This window comes from Crocodylus siamensis, chromosome 2 (assembly GCF_052110815.1).
Source record: "Crocodylus siamensis isolate JL-2025a chromosome 2, ASM5211081v1, whole genome shotgun sequence".
Classification (NCBI taxonomy): domain Eukaryota; kingdom Metazoa; phylum Chordata; order Crocodylia; family Crocodylidae; genus Crocodylus; species Crocodylus siamensis.
The window spans coordinates 11,339,804-11,366,224 of NC_143396.1; the positions used below are offsets into that span (position 1 = coordinate 11,339,804).

Below are 26,421 nucleotides of genomic sequence, written 5' to 3' on the forward strand. Positions count from 1 at the left end.
CCTCTTCCCTTGTTGTTAACTTCCAGACCCATTCTGGAGAGCTACGCCACCGCTTCAACAAATGGGGGAAGAGCTGTCTGCACCCAATAGACCTGGTCAAGCACCTACATGTGCAGAAGGGGAAGTGCCAGACACAGCTGTGTGAAAACTGGCGAGACCTTCACCCATTTTTTTTCTCCCTGTTTCAGGACCAGCACATCCACCTAGGGAGGAAGACACACCACTGCACTGGGTGCAGGGAGAACTTCATCTGCTTGCAAGACCTGTCCCAGCACAAGTGTGTGCAGCACCACTGCCCCAAGTGTGGGAAGAGATTCAGGCAGCTCTCCCACCTGGCAAGGCACTGGTGCATGCACACAAGAGAGAAGCCACATCAGTGTTCAGCGTGTGGGAAGAGCTTCACTTACTCCTCCCAGCTGGCTCTGCACCAGCGTATCCACACAGGGGAGAAGCCACATCAGTGCTCAGAGTGTGGTAAGAGCTTCGCTCAGTCCTCTACCCTGGCTCAGCACCAGCGTATCCACACAGGGGAGAAGCCACATCAGTGCTCAGAGTGTGGGAAGAGTTTCTCTCAGTCTGCCCACCTGGCTCAGCACCAGCGTATCCACACAGGGGAGAAGCCACATCAATGCTCAGAATGTGGGAAGAGCTTCCGTCACTCCTCCACCCTTGCTCAGCACCAGCGTATCCACACAGGGGAGAAGCCACATCAATGCTCAGAGTGTGGTAAGAGCTTCAATCACTCCTCCAACCTTGCTCAGCACCAGCGTATCCACACAGGGGAGAAGCCACATCAGTGCTCAGAATGTGGGAAGAGTTTCTCTCAGTCCGCCCACCTGGCTAAGCACCAGCGTATCCACACAGAGGAGAAGCCACATCAGTGCTCAGAGTGTGGGAAGAGTTTCTCTCAGTCCGCCCACCTGGCTAAGCACCAGCGTATCCACACAGGGGAGAAGCCACATCAGTGCTCAGAGTGTGGGAAGAGCTTCACTCACTCCTCCACCCTGGCTCAGCACCAGCGTATCCACACGGGGGAGAAGCCACATCGGTGCTCAGAGTGTGGGAAGAGCTTCGCTCAGCCTCACCCTGGCTCAGCACCAGTCCACATGGGGGAGAAGCCACATCAGTGCTCAGAGTGTGGGAAGAGCTTCGCTCAGACCTCCAGCCTGGCTCTGCACCAGCTTATCCACACAGGGGAGAAGCCATATTGGTGCTCAGTGTGCGGGAAGACCTTTGTGAACTCCGTTAGGCTGGTTCAACACCAGCATATCCACACGGGGGAGAAGCCACATCAATGCTTAGAGTGTGGTAAGAGATTCAGTCACACCTTCAACCTGGCTCAGCACCAGCGTATCCACACAGGGGACAAGCCACATCAATGCTTAGAGTGTGGTAAGAGCTTCACTCAGTCCTCCACCCTGGCTCGGCACTGGCGTATCCACATGGGGGAGAAGCCACATCAGTGCCCCGAGTGTGGAAAGAGCTTCTCTCAGTCCTCTAATCTGGCTCGGCATCAGCTTATTCACATGAGGGAGAAGCCATAATAGTGCTCAGAGTGGGAAGAGCCTCTTCTAATCATCCCACCTGTCCCAGCACCAGCGTATCCACACAGAGGAGAAACCACATCTGTGCTCGGAGAGTGACAAGTGCTTCCTCCAGTCCTCCAAGCTGGCCCAGCGCCAGTGGATCCCTATGCAGGAGCGTCCATAATTCTGCCAGCAGTACAGGAAGGGTTTGGGGATGTATACTGGCTCATCACCCACCAGTGTCTGCATCCAGAGATGCATTCTCATGCTGGTTGACTGCAGCTACAGTTCACCCTTTGTTGAGGCTTTCTAGGGCACTGTAAAATCCAAAGGACACAGAGGGTGGCCTCCCAGGTTTGATGTGGGTGAAGAGTTGAAAGGTAACACCTCAGGCAGAGGCCAACAGAGCTCCTGGGGGAAGCTGTGAGGAGACTGTGGCAGAATACCATCTGTGTCTCTCCCCAAACTCTGCTAGGAGACAATTTGGTTGCCATGGTCACTGCAGAAGGCAGACACCTCTGGTCCCACCTGCTTTAGGTAACCCTGAGTTGTAACCTGAGCTGGATATATTTCTGAGGGTTGGGGGAAACCTGCTCCCTCTGCCTATGTGACTGGCATCACATACCCGGGTGGGGGGCTTAAGCTCTCTATTGTTCCACACAATGCTAACATGACTGGGTGGGGGCTGGAGCCCCTGCCAATCAACCTGGCAACCAGTGATGCATTTCAAGTAGCTTGGCTGGCAGCCAACAGTTGCTGGCCTTCATTGGATCAGGTAAATGAGGTCATAAGGTCTATATAAGTTACGGACTGCTCAGGAGGAGGGGCAGTAGCCATGATGAGATCTCCGAGAGAAGCTGGACCATCTGAAACTCACTCTCTCTCCTGAAACTCATAATCAATGAACTGCTTGCCTCCTGAGAGAATTTTCACCTGCCTCTTTTTATTGATACTTGTGAGTAAGCTACTTAAGACCTACCTAGATACATAACTTGCAGTAATGCAGATGTGTAATCAAAGGCTACCATGCCACTCTTTGCTCTATGGGTTTTCTTTGATTTTGCTTTACTGTGTACCCTATTCCAAACCTACTCCTTGTAACCAATAAAGTTCTTCTTAGTACCTAGCATGGGAGACTTATTGGAGAGGGCCTAGATTATGCCTTGGGGTCCCCTTGATTCAACTGAGAGAGGGAGACCACTACTTGTGTTTCAAACTAAGGGAAGCACCCCACATTCTTGCAGTGGGTCAAGTACCCCATAAGGACTACTAGGCCTGTGTTTCCCAGGGGACACGGGGTCAGGATCTGTCCAGGCCCTGGATGGTGGCGCTGTTACCCCCAGGCTTGCAGGTGTGCTCCATGAAGTGGTTGGGTGAGGCGTGAGGCTCCCCCAGGAAGGCACTCTGAGCCTGGAAGGTGATCAGGTGCAGTGAGGTGGATGGTTCAGCGCAGGAGAACCCTCTAGTGGCCTGCCACAGAGATGATCTTTGCATCAGTCTTGGAGTCTATGCCACCCCATCATTCTCTAAAAGCGGGCAGTTTTCCCAGGGGGAGAAGAAGTGTCATTACAATAGGTGCCCTCCTCAAGACGGCTAGCTCCAAGTGACACCCAGGAACTGTCTTTGGCCAACTATCAGCTTTGACTTCCCTGCTGGCCCCAGGGTTCTTGTATGTGAGGCTCTGGAGTTGCAGGGAGGAGGACGTTTATTGCTGGGGAAGCATTACCTGCCTTGCACCCTGAGCATGCCTTTCATAGATTCATAGATGCTAGGGTCGGAAGGGACCTCAATAGATCATCGAGTCCGACCCCCTGCATAAGCAGGAAAGAGTGCTGGGCCTACATTACCCCAGCTAGATACACATCCAACCTTCTCTTGAATACCCCCAGGGTAGGGGAGAGCACCACCTCCCTTGGGAGCCCGTTCCAGACCTTGGCCACTCGAACTGTGAAGAAGTTCCTCCTAATAGCCAATCTAAATCTGCTCTCCTCTAGCTTGTGGCCATTATTTCTTGTAACCCCCGGGGGCGCCTTGGTGAATAAATACTCACCAATTCCCTTCTGTGCCCTCCTGATGAACTTATAGGCAGCCACCAGGTCGCCTCTCATCCTTCTCTTGCGGAGGCTGAAAAGGTCCAGTTTCTCTAGTCTCTCCTCGTAGGGCTTGGCCTGCAGGCCCTTAACCATACGAGTGGCCCTTCTCTGGACCCTCTCCAGATTATCCGCATCCTTCGTGAAGTGCGGCGCCCAGAATTGCACGCAGTACTCCAGCTGCGGTCTGACCAGCGCCCGATAGAGGGGAAGTATCACCTCCTTGGACCTATTTGTCATGCATCTGCTGATGCACGATAAAGTGCCATTTGCTTTTCTGATGGTTTCGTCACACTGCCGACTCATGTTTATCTTGGAGTCCACTAGGACTCCAAGATCCCTTTCCACCTCCGTGCCACCCAGCAGGTCATTTCCTAGGCTGTAGGTGTGCTGGACATTTTTCCTCCCTAGATGTAGCATTTTGCATTTCTCCTTGTTGAACTGCATTCTGTTGTTTTCTGCCCACTTGTCTAACCTGTCCAGGTCTGCTTGCAGCTGCTCCCTGCCCTCCGGCGTGTCCACTTCGCCCCATAGCTTAGTGTCATCTGTAAACTTGGACAGAGTACATTTCACTCCCTCATCCAAGTCGCTGATGAAGACATTAAAGAGTATCGGTCCAAGGACCGAGCCCTGCCACATACCCCTTCTTCCAGGCCTGCACGTACCCATCGGGGTCTGCAAGAAACAGCTACTGCCACCCCATAAGCTCAGTTTGGCGAGTTTTTCTTCTCAGCTGCTCATCAGGACTCGGCAGCACCAGGTGCCAGCTGCCCTCCTTCCCACCGTCCTTTCCTGCATGCCATTCTCTGCAGCACCTTCCTTGGTAAGCAAGCCTCACAACTTCACATGATACCCCTGTGGTTGGTCTCTGTCCTCTCAAGAGCTATGAAATGCAATAATAGCGGTAAAGGAGGTGCAGCCTGTGACAGGTCCTGCCTCTTCTGTGGAAGGGTTAGAAAAGAATGATGGTATTGTCTGGGTGAAATGCAGCATGTTCTAATCTCCCTTTGGGAATAGTGAGGCTTGTCTCCTCGTGCCAAAGCTGTTTGGCTCCATGCGTGTCCTGTAGGAGCTACTCCAAGAGGTCCTGGGGGTTAAAGTGGCCTATAAGGTGACTATGAGCCAGCAGTGTGCCCTTGTTGCCAAGAAGGCTAAGGGCATACCCAGCCGCACTGGTAGGTTTGTTGCTAGTAGGTCAAGAGAAGTGATTCTTCCCCTCTATTCAGCACTGTGGAGGCCACATCTGGAGTCGTGTCCAGTTGTGGGCCCCCCAGTACTGAAAGGATGTGGACACATTGGAGAGTCCATCAGAGGGCAACAAAAATGGTGAGGGGGGCTGTGGGACATGACTTTCAGGAGACCCTGAGGGAACTGGGCTTATTTGGTCTAGAGAAGTCTGAGCGGGGGATTGAATAGCAGCCTTCAAGTAGCTGCAGGAGGGTTCAGAAGAAGATGAAGCTGGACTGTTCTCAGTGGTGGCAGATACCAGAGCAAGGAGCAATGGGTTCAAGTTGCAGGAAGGGAAGTTTAATTTAGCTATTAGGAAGTATTATCTCAGTAGGAGGATAGTAAAATACTGAACAGGTTACCCAGAGGGGTGGTGGGAACTTCATCCTTGGAGGTTTTCAAAACCCGATTGACAAAAGGTTTGGCTGAGATGATCTAGTTGGAGATGGTTCTGTGTTTAGCAGAGGGTTGGACTAGATGAGCTCCTGAGGTCCCTTCCAACCCTAATTTTCTATGACTTTTTAGAGGAATGCCTGTTCTATACATTTGGGAGTTTTGGTTCTAGCCTTGTTTTGCATTCCTACCATACATTTTCGTTTTCACATACCTGCATTTTGCATATAGGCTCAAGTTCCTATAGGAGCACACAAACGCCAGCATAATCATCCTATGACTGAAGAAGGGTTGTTGTTTTTCCCCCTGAAAGCCTGTAAAGATCAATTTTGCAACAATTTAGTTGATCTAATAAAAAATACCACGTTTACCCAAAGAACCTTGTCTATGTTCCATACATCATCATCACTTGTTGGATAGGCTTTACTCTACTTTCTGATCATTGAGCTCTTATCTATATTTCATTATTAAACTTGCTAGGAGAATGAAGCTACGTGGATGTTTGTGAGTCATTTTGGTGGGACTGGCTCACCTGGTCATAAAAGGAAATAAGATTGCTCAAGCAAAACCTACCCGCAACCAACCCGTGCTGGCTATCCCTCAGGATGTTGCCATTGGCCAGTCTGTTAAGAATGGCCTCTTTGATAATCTTTTCTAAGACCTTCCCCAGGATAGTCAGGCTGATGGCCCGGAGTTTGCCGGATCCGCTTTCCTCCCTTTCTTGAAGATAGGCACCGCATTGGCCTTTTTCCAATATTCAGACACTTTACCAGCACGCCAGGAGCTCTAGATCCATGCCAGGGGCTGATCTGTGATGCTTGCCACCTCCTTAAGTACCCTGGGGTGTAAACTGTTGGGGCCAGCTGACTTGAAGGTATCCAGTCTCTCAAGGTGTTCCTTCACAAGATCAGCATTGATGAAGGGTCTGACTGCCTGACCTTGAACAGCCATTCATGTGCTGCCTTGACCCGGACAGCCAGTAACAGACGTACCGAAGTTTCTTGTAAACCCTGACGTAGATGCCTATCACCTAGGTGGCCACCCCCACACTCACCTGCCACGACTTTGAATATAATTTCAGTGGGGTGGCAAATCGCCAGGGGTTCCTCAGCAGTGGGCAGTCTGCTAGACAGCCATCCATGGGGCTCTATCTCCCCATCACCCCAGCCTCACACCAACCTTCGGTGGGTCACTAGATCTGGTTTAGCAGGGGTCCAATTTTGCTCTTGCTTTTCCTCTGGACTTTTTATTGCCCTTGATACTTGTAGCTAGTTGGAGTTGAGTTGCAGCCTTGGCTTTCCTGGTTCACTCCCTGCAGGTCCAGACCAGTGCAGAATATTCCTCCTTGGAGGTGGACCCAGGCTTCCGTCCTTTGTAGGTCTTTCTTTTTAGATGGAGGAGGTCCACTAGTTCCCTGCAGAGCCAAGGGGGCTGCTGTGCCCCTTTGCTTCCTTACCTCCAAGATGGGATGGACTTTGTGTGCGCATCTAGGATTGCTCCCTTGCGGAGCAACCACTCATCCTAAACTCCCCTCCCTTTTGGGTTGTGGCCCTTTAGGGCCTCACTGACAAGGCTTCTTATTTTGTTGAATTCAGCTTTCCTGAAGTTGAGGACTTCTGTATTGCTGACTGACTTCCCAGCTTTATGGCAGATGGTGAAGGTGATCAGTTCATGATCACTGTCACCCAGCTTCCCTTCGATCATTAAGTAGCTGATTAGGTTGTCTCCCATTGCCAGTACCGGGCCAAAAAGCACTTTACCTCTCATCAGCCCGTAGACTTCTCAAGTCAGATAGAGATCATCCACACATTTGGGGAAGCTTTGCGACCATTCGGATTTGGCCGAGCGCTCTTCCCATGAGATGTCTGCGTAGGTGAAGTCTCCCATGACAACCATGCACCCAGAGCATGTGGCCTCAGTCAATTCCCTGGTGAACTCCTTGTCCAGCTCTTGATCCTGGGTGAGAGGTCTGTAGCAGACTCCCATCGTTGTGTCCCCTGCGCCGTGATCCCCATGGATTTTAACCTAGAGGGTCTCCAGTCATCCAGCCTGGGCACCAGTGTTGGCTTGTAGGGACGTGTAGCTTTCCTTGACAGAGAGAGCTACACCCCCACCCCTTTTGTCCACTCGATCCCTCCTGTACAGGGTATAGCCATCTATATTTATGGCCCAGTCATGGGTAGAGTCCCACCAGGTCTGCATTATCCCTATGATGTCGTAATTATTTGTGTTAAGCAGGAGGACAAGTTCCTCCTGTTTATTCCCCAAGCTCCTGGCATAAACAGGAGGAACTTGTCCTCCTGCTTAACACATATAATTACAATGTCATACAAGGGAGACTTTGTATCTTGTTAGGACAACGAGCCCTATTAAGTCCATCTAGAGTAATAATAATAATATGAATATAATAAAAGCCATAGTCTGTGTCCGCCTGGAATGCTCTGGGCCAACTGTGCACGTGCTGCTGAGGGGGCGGGCCCTGATTGGCTGGCCTGGGCAGGTGCGGGCACAAATTTGTACTGTTGCTCAGGGAGGAGTTGGAAGCGAAGCAGCTGCCCTTGCCGCCATCGTAGGCAGATATATGATTGGGCTGGGCACAAGCCCGGGGCCTCTTCCAATTTGGGGCCCAGGATCCTCCCCAGCAGGGAAGGGAAAGCTGCAGTTTTAAACTCCCACCCATTTTTGGCACCAAGTTTAAAACTGCAGTTTTCACTTTTGCTTTCCCAGGAGCTGGAAGCAGGGGCCCTCCCCCAGTGGGGCTGAGGGAAAGAGGGGCAATGCTGGGGACAGGCTGGGAGAGCTGTGCAGTGCGGCGCCTGGCAAAGAGGGGGCTGATCTGGGTCGGGAGAGTCATGCCCCACCTACCGAAGGGAGTTGGGGCTGGGAGGGCCTTGGATGCCCCCCCAAATTCATGTTAGCCCCTCTGCAGCTGAGCTACCACTCCCAGACTCCCAGTCCCACCCCCTCCGCTTCCTCAGAGACATGGCGCAGTGCACTCCTGGCCACCCCGGTCCCCTGCAGCTGCACAGGACAGCTGGGAGCAGCTCCCTGCATGGAAGTATGCCAGGGGCTAGGTGGGGAGGGCCCGGGCATGGGAGTGATTGAGAGTGGGGAAGCAGGGGGCCTGTGACAGAAAAGTGTGGCTGTCTGTGTGTGTGTGTGCGCGTGTGTGTGCATGTGTGTATGGCTCAATGTGGGGGACCTCTGTGGGGGCGGGGCTGTGTGTGTGGCTCTGTGTGGTGTGTGGCTGTGGCTCTGGGGGGGGGCTGCATATAGGGGGCCACGTGGCTCTGTGTGCGTGACTATACGTGAGGCTGTGTGTGTGTGGGGCAGCTATGGCTGGGGATGTGCATGGCGTGTGGCTGTGTGTGTGAGGCATGTGGCTATGGCTGTGGCTGTGTGTGGCTGTGGTTGTGTGGCTATGTAGCTCTGTGTGGTGTGTGGCTCTTTGTAGGGTAGTGACGGGCTAGCTGGTAATGATTTGGCCCAAGGGTTTTGAAAGGGTGAAAGATGATTGGAGGACTTGGGATTCCCTTTCCTCAGCAATCAGGCCCCAGAGAGTCACCCTCCATGTCCCCTGAGTGGCCCCTTGGGTCACCTGGAGGGGGATAAAAGGGGCAGCGCAGCTGACTCAAGAGAGACCACCGAGGGACCACAAGGGAGGAGTTTCAAAGAGCTGGCAAGAGCTGGGCCAGCGAGGCAGCAGCAGTTGCCCCAGAAGAGCCTGAAGGAGAGGGACCCGCAGGCAGCAGTGGGACCCCCCGCAGCACGGCGTGCGGCCGGCAGGAGAGGCCCCGCTGGGCTCCAGGGTCCCCTCCGAGAGGCTGTGGCCAGCAGGAGAGGCTCCCCCGCTCCAGCCAGGATCTGAGCAGCGACCTGAGGGGTTCCCAGCCCTGCTTCCAGCTCCTCTGGTAAGAAACCAGGCAGTGCGACATGAGACTGGGGCTCCAGGAGGTCAAGACCCCTCGCAGCTTGGCCTAATGCCAGCACTGTTGGCTGCGTGGTAGCGTTTCTGCCTACAATGTGCAAGAGCCAAGTTCATGTCCTAGCCTGGGTGACTTGGGGTGAGTGAAGTAACAAGGAGAAATTCCTCTTGCAGTGGAAAGGGGTCATTGTGTTTTCCTCCTTTCTCCCCCTTCCAGGTACCTATATTCCTTGACATTTTGATTTTGTGCATTTTATATTTCACCAGCCAGCATTGTTTGTTGTGCTGTTTGTGTTTTACATTTTGTTGACCCTGTCTTTTGTCAACTGGATGAATATGTCTATGATTGTAAGTGTCTAGCCTGTGTTGGATCCCGCCCCCCTCGGGGCATTGTAGTGTCCCCTATACCCCTGGTTTATACTGGTTATGTTCCCAGTATTGTTCCCTCATGAAAAGGCATATGGTTAAGTCCCCATTGGTGGTCTGGCTCTGCTCTGTAGGGGGAGGAGAGTCCCTGCACTCCCACAGCGCTTGTGCACTTGCTTTTATCCCTTCAAGTGGAGAGGGGGTACCTCTTGGAGCACCACCTGGGTTACAGCTCTGTGTGTGTCTGGTGTCTGCTGGGGGGATGCACAGGGCCAGATGCAGAGAGGGTGGGGGGGGGTTGCGTGTAGGCGGACACAGAGTGGTAGTGGTGTGGAGAGGTGGGTGGGTTAACGGTGGGTGTCTACTCCAGGGAAAGGGACTTAATGGTGGGTGTCTACTACAGACCACCCGACCAGGGGGAAGAGCTGGACAGGGAATTCTCAGGCCACCTCGCAGAGGCAGTTAAGTCAAGGGATGTGGTCACCATGGGTGACCTAACCTACCCAGACATCTGGTGGGAGGAGCAGTCAGCCAGGTCCCACCGCTCACATAGGTTCCTAGCCAAGGCATAGGACCTTCACCTAAACCAGGAGGTGCATGGTCCCACCAGGGGGAATGCCTTGCTGGACCCGGTCCTGGCCACGGGTGATGACCTGGTGAGGGGACTGTGATTTCAATGAGTTAAGGAGAGTAGTCGGGGAGGCACTGAGGGTAGAGGAGTTGGGAGTCCAGGATGAGTGGTCATTCCTTAAGGAGACAATCCTACGAGCCCAAGGGGTGAAGGTCCCAATGTGAATCAAAGGACGCAAGAGCACTCAAAAGCCCCCGTGCCTCACCAAACGCATTCAGGAATGCCTGAAAGACAGAAAGGAGGTGTACACCGGTGCAAGGGAGGGCCCATCACCAAGGAGGATTATACCTCTGTTGCTGTAGGGGGGCTGTTAGGAAGGCTAAGGTGGAGACAGAACTAGAACTAGCAGCCAGGGTCAAAGACAACAAGAAGTCCTTTCATAAATACATAGGGAGTAAAAAGAAGCAGAGGCAGAAAAGGATCTTGGAGTCACCATTGATGCCAAGATGAACGTGGGCCGGCAGTGTGGGGACGCGGTCAGGAAGGCCAACCGCACGTTGTCTTGCATCCACAGATGCATCTCGAGCTTGCCTATAGTTTCCCGAGTCCTCCTTCCTGCCTTTTTTGAAGATGGGAACCACATTGGCCCTCTTCCAGTCCTCCGGTACCTCACCAGAGCACCATGAGTGCTCGTAAAGCCGTGCCAGGGGTCCTGCAATGACCTCGGCCAGTTCCTTTAGAACTCTAGGGTGGAGATCATCCGGGCCGGCTGACTTGAATACGTCCAACCCCTCCAGAAGCTCCCTAACTAAATCCTTGCTAACCCGTGGCCCAGGTGTGCCTCCCCCGGGGCCCGAGGGGGGCCCAGCAGGGAGGTGGCTGTTCTGGTCCCGACTTAGGAAGACGGAGGCAAAGAAATCATTGAACGTGTTGGCTTCTCCAACTATCCTCCTTAGCTCGGTGAAGTCTGCCCTCCTAAAATCTAGGGCCGCTGCCTTACTGCATGCCTTTGCCACCTTACGCTAGATGGTGAATCCCAGCAGGCGATGATTGCTGTCGCCCAGAGGGTCAAGCACCCACAGCCCTCTCACCAGGTCATCACCCGTGGCAGCACTAAGTCCAACAAGGCGTCTCCCCCGGTGGGGCTGTGCACCTCCTGGGTTAGATGGAGGTCCTGCACTCTGGCCAAGAACCGACGTGAGCGGTCAGACCTGGCTGACTGCTCTTCCCAGCAGATGTCCGGGAGGTTCAGGTCCCCCATGACTACCACATCCTTAGCCTTCACTACCTCTGTGAGCTGACCCAAGGATTCCTGGTCAAGCTCTTCTCCCTGGTTGGGAGGTCTATAGTAGACTCCCACCGTTAAGTCCCTTTCCCCTCGACTGCCTCGTACTCTAACCCAAAGCACTTCAGAGTGCCCCTCCCCTGACTCCTTGCTAATTAACGAGGATGTGTATTCCTCCTTAATGTAGAGCGCCACGCCCCCACCTCTCTGTCCTATCCTGTCCCTCCTGTACAGCCTATAGCCCTTGACATTCACCGCCCAATCATGCGTTGCGTCCCACCACGTTTCCGTGATCCCCACTATGTCCGGGCTGGTGTCAGCCAGCAGGAGGGCGAGTTCCTCCTGCTTGTTGCCCATGCTACGAGCGTTTGTGTAGGGGCGTTTGAGGCCTCCTGTGGGTGTGTGTACTGACCCCCTCGTCCCAGCGTTACGCTGGCCTCTCTCTCTTACCTGTTCGCTCACTTCCCTCGTCGGGCTGGGCTGTAGTTGTGGGTGCTGTTTGGTCTGGCAGTCTGATGTTTCCTCTGCCCTCATCTTCCCCTTCCCCCAACGAGCCTAGTTTAAAGCCCACCGGAGGAGGTCCGGCAACCTAGAAGACAACACACGCTTACCTTTAGGGGAAAGGTGGAGCCCGTCCCACCCCAGCATGTCTCTCGTCGTGATGTGCCGGTCGTGGCTGAGGAAGCCAAAGCCCGCCTCGAAGCACCATTCCTGCAGCCGCCAGTTGGTCTCCGCGATGCACGTTGCATGCCGTCTGCCTCGTCCACTCACTGGCAGGGTAGAAGAGAAAACCACCTGTGTGCCCATCTCCCTCAGCACGCGCCCCAGAGCGTGGTAGTCCTCCATCAGGCGATCGGGGCTCCTCCTGGCCGCATCGTTAGTGCCCACATGGACTAGGACCATGGGATAATAATCGGTGGGCTGGATTACGGTCTGGAGCATCCTGTTCACGTCCTGAATCCTCGCTCCAGGCAGGCAGTAGACCTCGCGTGCCGAGGGGTCCCGGCGACGGATGGGGCCCTCCGTACCTCTCAGGATGGAGTCACCGATGACGATCACGCGACGCTTCTTCCTCCTGGCCTTCTTGCCTCCTTCAGCCTGCACGGGACACGGTGAGCATGGAGTTGCCTCCTCCCCGGTGTCGTCCTCCGTCCTCCTCCTCCAGGGCTGCCAGGGCCCTGTACCTGCTCTCCGGCCGGACTGGAGGAACTGGTGCTGCCGTGTCTCGAGCGGCCCTGGCACGGGAGGTGACCGCCTGCCGCCGAGCAGCGGAGGGCTCGTCTTGAGGTGCGTCCTCCTCGGTTGTACAACCCTGCGGGGAAAGAAAGTAGCTGTCACTTTCCTCCTCTGCCTCCCTGATTCCCCTCCGCCTGCTGACCGCCTCCCGGAGCTCCCTCACCCGCGCCTCCAGGGCCCTAAGGCGGGCGCCTGCAGGACAGGTGTGGGGGTCCCCAGTCCCTGCCCCCCGGCCTTGCTGGCTGACCTGCTCCACCGGGCTTTAAACTAAGCCCGCGGGGGGATGGGGGGACTACTGCCACTGCTGGCCCGCTGAGCGACCCTTGCAAAGCCAGCAGACCAAGGCACTTACGGGGGCACTTAAGGGAGCCCACCCCTGCCCCAGCCCTGGCACAATCTGTGGGCAAGGCAAGAGCCCCCAAGGGCACACTTGCCTGCCTGTACACTAATGCCAGGAGCCTGGGCAACAAGCAGGACAAGCTCGTCCTCCTGCTCAGTGCAAAGAAATATGATGTCATCGGGATAACAGAGACCTGGTGGGACTCCACCCATGACTGGACCACGGGGATAGAGGGCTATACCCTGTACAGGAGGGATCGTGTTGGCAAAAGGGGCGGGGGTGTAGCTCTCTATGTGAAGGAAAGCTACATGTCCCTCCAAGCTGATGTTGGCGACCGGCATGGACAGCTAGAGACCCTCTGGGTAAAAATTCCTGGGGAATTCGGCACAAGGGACACAACGGTGGGAGTCTACTACAGACCTCCCACCCAAAGTCCTTGAGAACTTCACCAGGAGTTCTCCCGGGAACTGACTGAGGCCGCTTGCTCCAGGACCTTGGTTGTCATGGGTGACTTCAATTACCCGGACATCTCGTGGGAAGATCACTCAGCTAAATCCGAGCAGGCGCAAAGCTTTCTCTTCTGCGTGGATGACCTCTACCTGACTCAAGAAGTCTATGGGCCAACGAGAGGCAAAGCGCTGCTCCACCTGGTACTGGCTACGGGGGACGACCTAATCGGCGACCTAGTGATCGATGGGAAGCTGGGTGACAGCGACCACGAGCTGATCACCTTCACCATCCGCCGGAAAGCTGGCAAGTCAGTCAGCAACACAGAAGTCCTTGACTTCAGAAAAGCCGACTTTGACAAGCTCAAGAGGCTAGTCGGTCAGGCCCTCAGGGACCATGACCCCAGGGAGAGGGGAGTTCAAGAAGAGTGGCTGCTTCTCAAGGAAACGATCCTCAGTGCACAAGCTAAATCTATTCCAACACGGAGGAAAGGCAGCAAGAAGGCACAGCAGCCCCCCTGGCTCTCCAGAGACCTAGCGGACCTACTGTGGCTAAAAAGGAAAGCCTACAAAGGATGGAGGACGGGATTCACCTCCAAGGAGGATTACTCCACGCTGGTCCGGTCCTGCAGGGACCAAACCAGGAAAGCCAAGGCTGCAACTGAACTCCAACTAGCTTCAAGCATCAAGGACAACAAAAAGTCCTTTTTCAGATACGTGGGGAGCCGGAGGAAAAGCAAGGGCAATGTTGGACCCCTGCTAAACCAGATGGGGCAACTGACAACTGACGCCCAGGAAAAAGCCAACCTATTAAATAGGTACTTTGCATCAGTCTTTCATCAGTCCCACAGGACGCCCATGCCTGCTATGGGACAGGGAGATCCGGGTGAGGGGGATCCCCTACCCTCCATCAATGCTGACCCCGTAAAGGAACACCTTGAGAAGCTGGATACCTTCAAGTCAGCCGGCCCTGACAACCTGCACCCCAGGGTGCTCAAGGAGCTGGCGAGCGTCATAGCCCAGCCCCTGGCACGGGTCTTCGAGAGCTCCTGGCGCTCTGGTGTAGTGCCCGAAGACTGGAAGAAGGCCAACGTGGTGCCGATCTTCAAGAAAGGGAGGAGAGTGGATCCGGCTAACTACAGGCCCATTAGCCTGACTTCTGTCCTGGGGAAGATCTTACAAAAGTTTATTAAGGAGGCCATCCTTGAGGGACTGGCCCAGGCTAACATCCTAAGGGACAGCCAGCATGGGTTTGTTGCGGGTAGGTCTTGTTTGACCAATCTCATTTCCTTCTATGACCAGGTGACCTATCGCCTGGACAAGGGAGAAGAGATTGATGTCATATATCTTGACTTTAAAAAAGCTTTTGATCTGGTATCCCATGATCACCTCTTGGCCAAACTGGCCGGTTGTGGCCTTGGCTCCACCACGATCCGCTGGCTGGGAAATTGGCTCCGTGGTCGGACCCAGAGGGTTGTGATTGATGGCAGTCACTCATCGTGGTGCCCTGTGACCAGTGGGGTCCCTCAAGGCTCTGTCCTGGGACCCATACTGTTCAACATCTTCATTAACGATGTGGACACTGGAGTCAGGAGTGGACTGGCCAAGTTTGCCGATGACACCAAACTTTGGGGCAAAGCATCCACGCCAGAAGATAGGCAGGTGATCCAGGCTGACCTGGACAAGCTCAGCAAATGGGCAGACGAGAACCTGATGGTGTTTAACACCGAAAAATGCAAGGTTCTCCACCTTGGGAGGAAAAACCTGCAGCACCCTTATAGGTTCGGCAGTGCTACGTTGGTTAGCACTACAGAAGAAAGAGACTTGGGGGTCATCATTGACCACAAGATGAACATGAGCCTGCAATGCGATGCTGTGGCTAGTAAAGCGACCAAAACGCTGGCGTGCATCCAGAGATGCTTCTCGAGCAAATCCCCGGACGTCATTCTCCCGTTGTACTCGGCCTTGGTGAGGCCGCAGCTGGAGTCCTGCGTCCAGTTTTGGGCTCCACAATTCAAAAAGGATGTGGAGAAGCTGGAGAGAGTCCAGAGGAGAGCCACACGCATGATCAGAGGTCAGGAAAACAGACCTTACGATGACAGGCTGAGAGCCATGGGACTCTTTAGCCTGGAAAAGCGCAGGCTCAGGGGTGATCTGATGGCCACCTAGAAGTTTATCAGGGGTGACCACCAGGATCTGGGGGAACGTTTGTTCACCAGAGCGCCCCAAGGGATGACGAGGTCGAACGGTCACAAACCCCTGCAAGACCGTTTCAGGCTGGACATAAGGAAGAATTTCTTTACTGTCCGAGCCCCCAAGGTCTGGAGCAGTCTGACATCGGAGGTGGTTCAAGCACCTACATTGAACACCTTCAAGAGTAAATTGGATGCTCATCTTGCTGGGATCCTATGACCCCAGCTGACTTCCTGCCCTTTGGGCGGGGGCTGGACTCGATGATCTCCCGAGGTCCCTTCCAGCCCTGATGTCTATGAAGTCTGTAAAGCCCCGGTCCGTGGCTGTTCGCGCGGCTCCCTACCGGCTCAGCTGAGAGGGCCCCGGGGGGCTTCCCCTCCAGATCCGGCTTGGCTGCGTCGGCCCCTCCGCCCCACTTACCTTAGGGGATCAGCGGCTGCTGCCCCGCTCGCCTCTCTCCTGAAGAAAGAGCTCAGAATACTTCCTGTAGCAAAACGAAGTCCATACAGACCATTTCTGCAGCAGGGAATTTCACGTGCTCTGAAACGTGTGCCTTTCCACCTGCTTTTAGAGTCACCGGATCACAGACATGAAGGGCTGGAAGGAGCCTCAGAAGATCCTCAGGTCCAACCCCACCTGCTCGCGGCAGCTCAAATGATTCGAGCAAGGCGTCTGTCCAGGCTCCTTCTGACGACTTCCAAGGGTGGGGACTGCGCCTCCCCCGGGGAAGTCTGTTCCAGGTCTGGTCACATGAACAGTGAAGTATTTCCTCACGTCCCATCCGAAACGTTCTTCTAGGATTTGATGACCATTGGGCCTGGTTTTCCCCTGAGGCGCACTGGTGAATAGACGCTCGCCTAGCGCCTGATGTATCTGCAAGCTACCACCAAATCCCCCCCAAAGTCGTCTCTTTTCTAGGCTGAACAGTCCCGTATCTGTCAGCTTTTCCTTGTATAGCTTCCTCTTCAGGTCTCTGAGCATACGAGTAGCTCTTCTCTGAACTCTCTCAAGCTTCTCCACAGCCTCGGTGAAGTGCAGCGCTCGGAGCTGGACACAGGACTCCACCGGCAGCCTCACCAAGGCGAGTCGAGCAGGAGAATAACTTCCTTCGTTTTGCTTGAGATGTATCGGTTGATGCATGCCGGTGTATTGTTTGCTCTGCTAGCTGTAGCATCACGCTGGTGACTCATATTCATTTTATGGTCAACGATGCCCCCCAGGCCCCTTTTGGATGTGGTGCTAGCTAGCATAGCACCACCAAGCCTGTTTCTTGTGTCTTTTTCCTTCCCAGATGGAGCACTTCACACTTCTCAGTGTTGAACAGGATCTGGTTCTGGTCTGCCCGTCTGTCCAGGTCCTCCTGGATTGTCAGCCTACCTTGAGGCATGGCTGCACTTCCTCACAACTCAGTGTCATCAGCAAACTTTGCCAGTGTGCTTTTCACCCCCACATCCAGATCACTGATGAAGATGTCGAAAAGCCCTGGTCCAAGTACTGAACCCTTGGAGAAAACCAGGAGTAATGGTCACAAACTCCTGGAAGACCATTTCAGTCTCCACATTAGGAAACCTTCTTCACAGTCGGGGTGTCCAGACTGTGGAATAGGCTCCCTCCCGAGGTGGTGCAATCGCCAACCCTGGAAATCATAGAAACATAGAAGTGGGGTCGCAGGGACCTTGTACATCTTCAGTCCGACCCCCCGCCTGGGCGGGAGAAAAACTGGGCTCAGATGAGTCCAGCCAGGTAGGCATCAAGCCCCCTCTTAAAGCCCCCCAGGGTAGGAGCCAGCACCACTTCCCGTGGAAGTTAGCTCCAGCTCCTGGCCGCCCTGACCGTGAAGTCGTTCTTATGGCTGTCTAATCTAAACCTCCTCTCCAACAACCTGTGGCCATTATTCCTTGTTATGCTGGGGGGCACGAGGGGAAACCGTGTCTCCCCCAAACCCTTCTGGTCCCCGCTAGCGAGTTTATAGATGGTCACCAGGTCAAGGCTGAACAGGTTCAGGTCCCGTAGCCTCTCCTCATAGGGCCTGCCCTGTTGTCCCCGGATCATGCAGGTGGCCTCCTCTAGACCCTTTCAATGTTGTCTACATCCCTCCTGAAATGGGGCGCCCAGAACTGGACGCAGGACTCCAGCTGCGGCCTGACCAGTGCTGCATGGGGGCGGGGGGATCAGCTCCTTGGCCCTGCTCGAGATGCACCTGTGGATGCAGGACAAGGTGCGGTTAGCCCTGCCAGCCGTGACCTCGCATTGTCGGCCCATCTTCATCTTGGAGTCAATAATGACTCCAAGATCCCTTTCCTCCTCCATGCTCTCAAGAAGGGAGTTTCCCATCTTACAAGTCTGCTGCTGGTTTCTACTGCCCAAGTGCAGCACCCTGCACTTGTCAGTGTTGAAGCGCATCCTGTTTTTCTTAGCCCACCCCTGTAACCTATCCAGGTCTTGCTGCAGTCTTTCCCTCCCTACTAGCGTGCTCACCTCACCCCAAATTTTGGTATCATCAGCGAATTTAAACAGGTTGCTTTTCACCCTGTCATCCAAATCGCTGATAAAGAGATTGAACCGCGCAGGCCCAAGGACCGAGCCCTGGGGGACTCCGCTGCCCACTTTCCCCCAGGTCGAATATGACCCGTCCACCACCACCCTCTGAGTGCGACCCTTCAGCCAATCTGCAATCCATCTGACTGCGTAGGCATCGATGCCACAGTCGCCTAGTTTTTTAATGAGGATGGGGTGTCAAAGGCCTTGCTGAAGTCCAGAAAGACTACGTCCACGGCGACACCTCCATCCAAGGCTTTTGTGACCTGAACATAGAAGGCAAACAGGTCGATCTGACATGACCTGCCCCTAATGAAAATGTGCAATCAGGCCTTCTCAGACACCCCTGGTGAGCCGGGGGGGCTTTTGGACACTCCTGCCCCCCTTGCTTCTTGTTGGGATGGTCACCCTTTGGGCCCCGAGTATCATCTCCTTAAGGAACGACCACTTGTCTTGGGCACTGAGCTCCCCTGCTCTCGGGAACCCCAGCGCCTCTCCCACTAATCTCCTCAACTCGTTGAAGCTGGCCCTCTTGAAGTCTAGGGCTACTGCCTTGCTGCAGGTCCTCGACACCCTGCGCTGGATGGTGAATGCCAGCAAGCGATGATCGCTATCGCCCAGGTGGTCAAGAGCCTGGAGGTCCCTGACCAGGTCGTCGCCTGTGGCCAGGACCAGGTCCGACGCGGCATTTTGTCTGGTGGGGCTGTGCACCTCCTGAATTAAGTGGAGGTCCTGTATCTCGGCCAGGAACCTCCTGGAATGGTCCGACCTGGCTGACTGCTCCTCCCAGCAGATGTCCAGGTAATTCAAGTCACCCATGACAATTACATCCCTCACCTTAAGTGCCTCTGCAAGCTGCCAATAGTGGAAGAGAGATTTCTGCAGTGAGGGATGGTGCTCACGGTGCTGGAAAGTGGAGACCCACCACCCCTTCCCTGCCCCTCAGATCGAGTCTCGTCTGGGCCACCAGCCTGAGCAGCTTCCGTCTGCTGACAGCTCCCAGGTCTGCTCTGTTTTAGGGGAGTCTGCAGCAGGACACAGGCCTGGGTTAGCTGCACCCGAACCAGGCAGAGGCCACTCGGGAGTCCCATTTTCATGGCACCTGTAGAAGCCCTGTAGTGGATAGAGACAGCCCACAGGGACAGGAGGAAGGGGCAGTGAACACTGACGGCGGAGATGGGAAGTACATCACAGGTTGTTATTGGGGCACCACGACAACCCCGAGGAAGATGCAGCGTCTCTGTGCCGCGCGCTGCACCCGTGCAGGGAGAAAGATCAGGGTCTCGGCCGGGAGCTGCCCACCCCCAGGGATCACGTCTGTGCCGGCCCAGCTACGCGGTTAACAACATTACAGCTGTCCCACCCCCGTGTCTCCCGCAGGCGCGGGACAGTCGCATCCAGCCCTCCGCCCTGGACCTCACCTGACTCCTGGGCGGGCTGCTCCACGGGCTGGTCCCCACGCTGCGGGGTTTCCCCCTCTCCCGCCTCCTCCACAGGCCTGTCCGCACCAGGGGCCGCCGGCTGCTCCGGCCAGGCATCGCCAGGGTCCTGCAGTGCCCCCGGGGGCGGCACCTCGGCTGAGGGCCCCCCCGCCACCTTCCCCCTCCCGGTCACCTGGGGACGAGGACAACGCGTCCGTGCGGCGCCGGCACGCGGGGCAGGCGGGCTGGGCGAGCGCACGCGGGGGCCGCGCTCTCACCTGCAGCGGCTCCTCCTGCTCCGGCCCCGGCCCCGGCCCCGGCCGGAAGCCCTCGGCCAGGGCCACGGCCTCGGCGCAGGTCTCCACCCCGCGCCCCCGCGCCCGGCTCCGCACCTCCCGCGGCAGGATGGCCAGGAACTGCTCCAGCACCACCAGCTCCAGCACCTGCTCCGGGCTGCGGCGCCGGGGCTCCAGCCAGAGCACGCACAGCTCCCGCAGGCGGCTGCAGGCCTCCCGCGGCCCCCGGGCTTCCCCGTAGGCCAGGCCCCGGAAGCGGCGCCGCCAGGTCTCTGGGCCGGGCAGGTCGCCCCCCGGGGCCAGCTCGGCCTGAGCGGGGGGCGGCATGGCCGCCGGCCCTCCTGCCCCGCCCCGCGGGGTCCCGGCTGCGGCCAAGGGGGTGGACGGATGTCACGGCGGGGTGGGATACCCGGGACAGCTCCCGCACGTCCCGCAGCCCCTCGGTGCCCGGTGCATGGCTCCCCCCCAAGCCCCGCACATGTCCAATGTCTCCCAGGAGCCCCCTCCCTCCCCGCGTCCCCCACGGCGCCCCGCCGGCCCACACGGAGCACCCCAGGGCGGCCCTCACCCCCGGGCTGCGGGACCGGCTGGGCAGTCCCCGCCTGCAGCAGTGCTGGCCGCGGTCCTGTGCACAGCTGCCCCCGGGCCCACTCCCCCCCCACGGCCCCCACGGGGGACACGGCCCCCCCACTGACGCTCCGCCCCCCCTGCACGTGGCCCCGCCCCCCGTCCTGCCCGGCACCCGCTCCCGCACGGGCCCGCGTGCCCCGACAGCCGGGGACACGAGGGGAAGGCCCGCCCCCCACGGGCCACGCACCTCCGACGTCCGTGGGCATCCCCGCGCCGCAGCCCCTCCCCCCGCCGCGCGGGCTCCTGGGAGCTGAGCACAACCCCCGGCCCCGCTTACGCGTGACGTCACGGAACGTCCGCCCCCCGCCCCCCCCCGCGTGGCGGCCACAGGTGCCTGGAGACCCCGCGTGACCCCCGCCCCCGGCAACCTGCTGCTTGTCGAGGACGGCCCCGGAGCCCCCCCCACGACCCCGTGCGGGCCCGATCCTGACCCCGGGTCCCGGCCGCATCGCGTCCTCGGGCCGCTCGCGTGTCCACGGTGCACGGGCAGGGCGGGCGCCCACGGCCGAGGCAGCCCCGCCACGTCTGCCCCCGGCCCGGCCCGGCCCGCGCGAGTGTCAGCCCCGCACGCGGGCCGTGGGCTGCGGGCCGCGCTCCCCACGGGCGGAGAGGCTGGCTCCTCGGTGCGGGCGGTGTCGTGTCGGGTCCGCCCGAGACGGGCCGAGCCCACGAGGCCCGCGCAGGCGGCCGCGGCTGGACGCGGGGAGGACGCCGGGCGCCTTCCCGGCAGCAGGCCGCTCGGCCGGCTCCTCACCCGGCCTCGCGCTTGTCCTCGTGCGATTTCTTGCGGCCCGGTCCTCGCGTTTCTCGGGATCCCAGCCCCGGCTCCAGCGCCCCCGGCCCCCCGCTCGGCGTCACCGGAACCGTGCTGGGGTGCAGCACCCCATCTTCCCGGGCACCGGGGAAGACGTGGCACAAAGCCAGCTCCAGGAGCGGCCCCTCGGCACCGGCGGCGGCTGGACTGCCGCTCTCTGCGCCCCGCGCGCCAGCCGGTCTCGCCTCCGAGCGCCCTGGCTGCCCGCGCAAGGCCCGCGCCCGCAGGCGGCTGCGGAGACGCGTCCCCGCCGCGCCGGGGGTTCGCACTGCCGATCCGCCGGCCGCACGGGGGCGCTGCGCGGCGGGGCAGCCGAACCGTGCGAGAGCGGAGCTCTGCCGGCGCGGCGCGCGCACCCGGGCAGGACCCCGCCCACCCAGCGGGGGGCCCGGGGGGCGGGGCGACAGCCGCCTCCCGCCTCCCGCCTGCGCGGCCGGGCTCTGGGCGGCTCAGCCCGCCGCGGGACTACGCTGCTTTGATCCCGGGAGAGGGGCTGTCCCTGCCGCGGGCTGGGTGCTCAGACGGCCCCCCGGTGTCGCGTCAGAGCACCGGGGCGGGGGGCCGCCCGGGGCGACTCGGGTCTCTGCGGGGCGCAGCGCGGCTCCCCGCTGTCGGGGGCCGGCCGGGGCGCGGTTCCCACGGGACACCCGTGTCCCCGGACGGAGCTGGGCCGCGGGCGCGGCTGGCTGTGGCTCTCCCGGGACCCGCCCCCGCCCCAGGGGGGGCCGCCTGGGGCGGGAGACCAGCTCAGCTCAGCTCGTGCCGGGGGAAGGCGGCGGTGGCGGCTCGGGGCCCGCGCCAGCTCCACGCGGGTGTCGGACGCCACTTCACTTCGCAGCCGCCCGCCCCCCCGCCCCCGCCGGGGGCGCGTGCGGGGCCGCCCCGGGGGCTCCCATTACCCCCAGTGCTGCCTACGGAGCCTCCCACTACCCTCCCAGGAGTCCCCCAAACCCTCAGCACTTCCCCGCATCCCCCAGTGTCTCCCAGGACACGCCTAGGACTTCCCATTACCCCCGCGCCTCCCACTCGCGTCCCAGGACCCCCTGTTACCCCCACTATGCCCCCAGCGTCTCCCAATATCCCTCGCTGCCTTCCAGGATGCTCCCAGGATTCCCCATTGCCGCACTGCGCCTCCCAGTATCCCCCAGTAGCTCCCAGTATTCCCCAGTGTCTGCCAGTAGCCGCCCAGGATCCCCTATTACCCCCAGTGTCATCCCCCGCACCTGAGTGCCTCCCAGTATCCCCCCAGGATACCCCATTACCTGCAGTGTCCCACTTCCCAGTATGTCCAAGTATCCCCCAGTACCTCCCAGTATTCCCCCAAATCTCCCAATAGCTTCCCAGGATTTCCCATTATCCACAGTGCTCCACACCCCACAGTGCCTCCCAGTACCCTCAGTACATCCCAGTACCCTCACAGGATCCTGTATTACCCAAGTGCCTCCCCCAGTACTTCCAGTATCCCCCAGTACATGCCAGTACCCCCCAGGATCCCCCATTACCCTAATGCCTCTTAGTATCCCCCAGTAGCTCCCAGTATTCCCCACTATGGCCCAGTACCCTCCTGGGATCTCCCATTACCCCAGTGCCCCCCAGGATCCACCATTACCCTTAGTGTCCTCCCTCAATGCCTCCTGGTAACATCCCAGGGCCCCCATTACCCCCCAGTACATCTCAGTACCCTCCCTGGTCCCCCATTGCCTACAGTGCCACCCCAGTGCCTCAAAGTATCCCCACAACCTCCCAGTACGTTCCCAGGATCAGCCCATTACCACAGTGACCCCCATCAGTGCCTCCCAGTATCCTCCAGTACCCGCCGATATTGCCTAGCAGCCTGCTGGGATCTCCCATTGCTCCAGTGCCACTCCCAGTACATCCCAGTATCCCCCAGTGCCTCCCAGATACCCCAGTGCCCCTCCCTGGGGCCTCCCAGTACGCCCGAAAAGATTCATGTCTTCCCCAGGATGTCCCAGGACCACCCCAAGATCTCCCCTTATCACCAGTGCCCCCGCCAGTGCGTCCCAGTATCCCTCGGTATTTCCCAGCACCCCCCCAGGATTCTGCATTACTCTCAGTGCTCCCCCCCAGTGCCTCCCAGTACACGCACAGGATTCCCCATTACGCCCAGTGCCTCCCAGGATCTTCCAATGCCACCCAGCAGGCTCCCAGGATTTCACGTTACCTCAGTGCCCCCCCCCAGTGCTTCCCAGTATGCCCCAACACCCCCCAGGATCTCCCAGCCCCCCCAGCGCCTCCTGTTGTCCCTCGGCACATCCCAGCCTCTTGTGGGATCCGGTGTCGCCGCCAGGACCCCCCTGCGCGCCCCCAGTGCGCCCCAGGCCGTGCTGCGCTGCCCTGTCCGCGGTGCAGGGGGAGAAGCGCAGCCCGGGCAGGATCAGGCCCAGCCCCATGCACGGCGCCGCCCCCCCGGCCCACGCGGCCGCACGATGGCTCCGTGCCCCGTGGGGGGGCGGGGACACGGTGCGCCCGCTCCCGGCCCGGCCTGCGCGCTGCAGGATCGGCCCCCACCCCCTCCCGTCGGCCCCCTCGCCACCCCGGGCCCTTCCGCGCGGGTCGCTCGTGCCCGGGCCTGCGGGGCGTGACCCCGGGTGTCTGCGGCCCCGGAAGGGGCAACACCCCCCACGCTTATGCCGCCCCCCAGCGCGGGAGGGAGAGCAGGGGGCTGTCTGAGAAGTGAAGTAATCCCGGTCCGTGGCACCCCAGGCAGGGGCGGGTGAGACATGACCCCCTCAGGGTGTCCTGAGCCGGCGGGACCAGCCGCTCCCGAGGTGCTGGCGTTGAGGAGTTCGTGACCCCTTCGGAGCTGTTCCCGGGGACGCAGAGTCGCTGTCCGTCTCAAAGTTTATTCAGCACGCTGGCCTCAGAGGCCCCGAATACAACTGTTAGAGGCGATTTATAGTTTACAGACAAGATGCGCGCGCAGGTGGGAACTTTCCCCTGTGAAAGAAAACAAGATATCAGGTCAGTCTGAGAGACCCTTAATTGGTTCAAACTGGTTTTTGGCTACGTGCTTGTTTTTGAAACGCTAACTAATCCTTGATTGCTTCAGACTTTAAGACGACTAAGGTTTAGTCATTCCAGAGTCTTGTCAGGCTGTGTTCGTGAAATGCTGAGTCTTGCTTTGTAGTTGATTTCTACAGTATTATCTATGATCTCGTTGGAAAATTTCTACATCGGCCGACGCGCAGATGCACCGTTGTGAACACACAGCAGAAGCTCTTACACTCAACACGTCTCTTCGCTGGCTCCCACTCCCCACCCCGAAAAGAAGGAAAACAGGATTGCATTGACCCCAGCTGACTTCCTGCCCTTCGGGCAGGGGGCTGGACTCGATGATCTCCCGAGGTCCCTTCCACCCCTAATGTCTATGAAATATGAAATCTATGAAAGTCCAAGACAGCGTCCGGGGCAAAGACCAGAGCGTTTGGCCCCCCACCCGTGCCCCTGAACTGGGCTGTCCAGGCTGAACGGGAGCCCTGGGAAAACAGGCTGAGGCTGCGCGTGCCGTCGACTTGGCACAGGGATGCTCCAGGGCAGGGGAAGCAACCCTGGCCCACGGCGCCAGGACATCCAGGCCATGACGCTTCCCTCAGCCCGGAGATTGGCAGCAGGGGAGCAGCGTCGGGGCAGGGGGCAGGGTGGGTGCACGGCCCTGGGACACCTCCCTGCGTGTGGGGGGCAGGCGGGGCTGGGGCCAGGCCCCCGAGCCCAGGACAGCTGCAGATGGCCACAACCGCTCAGCTGGACTAAAGGTTGAGCACCTCCGGCCTGGCCCAGGCACGGCCCCATTCGCTGCGTACCCTGCCTGTCTGCCCGGGGAGAGCCATCGCCGAGGGCATCTCGCCTCTCCCTCCTCTAATGAATAGGAAACTGTGGTCTGAACCTACAACAAACAGCACCCGAATCCCACCCCTTCCCCCTGTCCAGCTGCAGCCAAGGCCTTTCTCATTTCACCCCCCTGCTACTTGCTGTCCCACAGCAAGGGGCTCTGCCCTGGGAAAATGAAGGCATCTGGAAGGTGCAATAAGAGCAGCGCTCAGACTAAATCAGGGCTGAAATGAAGATGTTTGGAAGGTGCGAATGGGCTGCAGTGCATGGATTTGTGCTGTTTCCTCTCCTCCTCCACGGGCCCCTCTGCAGGTGGTGCAGGCTCCCTTAAACCCCTGGGATGGAAGACGTGGGAGATGTAGCAGCCGGCAGGACTGCAGGAGAGGCCCCTTCCCAACACACCTCCCCCCGCCGGGTCCCCTGCGCTTCGCCAGCCCTGGTCCGGCCGTGCCTGGCTGCAGCCCCTTCCCTGCACATGCAGGCCCAGAGCCCAGGCTGCCTGGGACAGCAATGGACACCCCTGCTCTGCCCCTCTCCCCAGGAGCACAGGGGCTGGCACAGACCCAGCCACACGACTCTCCTGGCACTCAGCCCCCCTGGCGCCCCGGAAAACAGGAGAGCCAAGGAGATGGGAGCTGCTGGCAGCGAGGTCGGGAGCCCTTGGCACTGACCCTGCCCTGCAGCCCCAGGGACCAGGTAGCACGTAGAAGTCTGGTGTGCATCAGCAGATGTTATCCAGCAGATCCAAGGAGGTGCTTTCCCCTCTATTTGACATTGGTGAGGCCACAGCTGGAGCACTGTGTCCAGTTCTGGGCACCGCACTTCAAGGCGGATGTGGACATGCTATAAAGGGTGCAGAGAAGGGCCACCTGCATGATCAAGGGCCTGGGGGACAGGCCCCATGAGGAGAGACTTCGGGATCTGGGTTTGTTCAGCCCGAGCAAAAGAAGGCAGAGGGGCGACTTGATAGCTGCCTACAACTAGGTTGAGGGAGACCACCAGGATCTAGGAGAGCAACTGCTTAGAAAAGCCCCCTTGGGAGGCCACAGCCAAATGGACACAAACCAGCTGAGGAAAAGTTTCAGCCGGACATAAGGAAAAACTTCTTTTCTGTACAGGTAACTCCAACCTGGACCACGCTTCCAGCAGCGCTGGGGCAGTCACCATCCCTGGAGGTGTTCAAGAGAAGGCTGGACAAGCCCCTCATCAAGCTGGTTTGAGCCCAGTGACCTCCTGCCACAGCAGGGGACCGGATTTGACGACCTTCCAGGTCCC

The 26,421-nt window shown here is 58.4% G+C and overlaps 3 protein-coding genes across 7 annotated transcripts in view; 1 reads left to right on the plus strand and 2 right to left on the minus strand.

Annotated features, from left to right (window-relative positions):
• The window catches only part of LOC149869885 (uncharacterized), a 499,172-nt gene that overhangs the window by 212,518 nt on the left and 260,233 nt on the right, over positions 1–26,421 (minus strand). The gene's annotated exons all lie outside the window — the stretch shown is intronic.
• Positions 215–2,653, plus strand: LOC149869894 (uncharacterized). Its single transcript, XM_090035286.1, has one exon. The coding sequence runs from the start codon at positions 351–353 to the stop codon at positions 1,542–1,544; it is 1,194 nt and encodes a 397-aa protein (XP_089891412.1). The 5' UTR covers positions 215–350; the 3' UTR covers positions 1,545–2,653.
• Positions 2,805–21,073, minus strand: LOC149869895 (uncharacterized). Of its 5 annotated transcripts, XM_090035254.1 has the most exons (8): positions 20,671–20,947; positions 19,836–20,218; positions 19,558–19,750; positions 12,568–12,695; positions 12,412–12,481; positions 11,995–12,153; positions 5,451–5,550; positions 2,805–2,996 (listed from the first exon to the last, which is right to left on the minus strand). In XM_090035254.1, the coding sequence occupies exons 1-8, from the start codon at positions 20,930–20,932 to the stop codon at positions 2,948–2,950; spliced, it is 1,344 nt and encodes a 447-aa protein (XP_089891380.1). In that variant the 5' UTR covers positions 20,933–20,947; the 3' UTR covers positions 2,805–2,947. The 5 variants fall into 5 exon arrangements, with proteins under 5 accessions (XP_089891380.1, XP_089891379.1, XP_089891378.1 ...); XM_090035253.1 differs by having other exon boundaries at positions 11,995–12,481; positions 19,950–20,218; positions 20,671–21,037; XM_090035252.1 differs by having other exon boundaries at positions 11,995–12,481.

Excerpts from the sequence above, each read along its gene's own strand:
- LOC149869894 (XM_090035286.1), top strand. The coding sequence starts at position 351 with ATGCACACAAGAGAGAAGCCACATCAGTGTTCAGCGTGTGGGAAGAGC.
- LOC149869895 (XM_090035251.1), bottom strand. The coding sequence starts at position 20,932 with ATGCGGCCGGGACCCGGGGTCAGGATCGGGCCCGCACGGGGTCGTGGG. Across the intron at positions 5,551-11,994 it reads GCTCCACCTTTCCCCTAAAG|GCTTTCAGGGGGAAAAACAA; the intron begins GTAAGCGTGTGT and ends TGATCTTTACAG. Across the intron at positions 2,997-5,450 it reads AGCCTATATGCAAAATGCAG|GCCACTAGAGGGTTCTCCTG; the intron begins GTATGTGAAAAC and ends TCTCTGTGGCAG.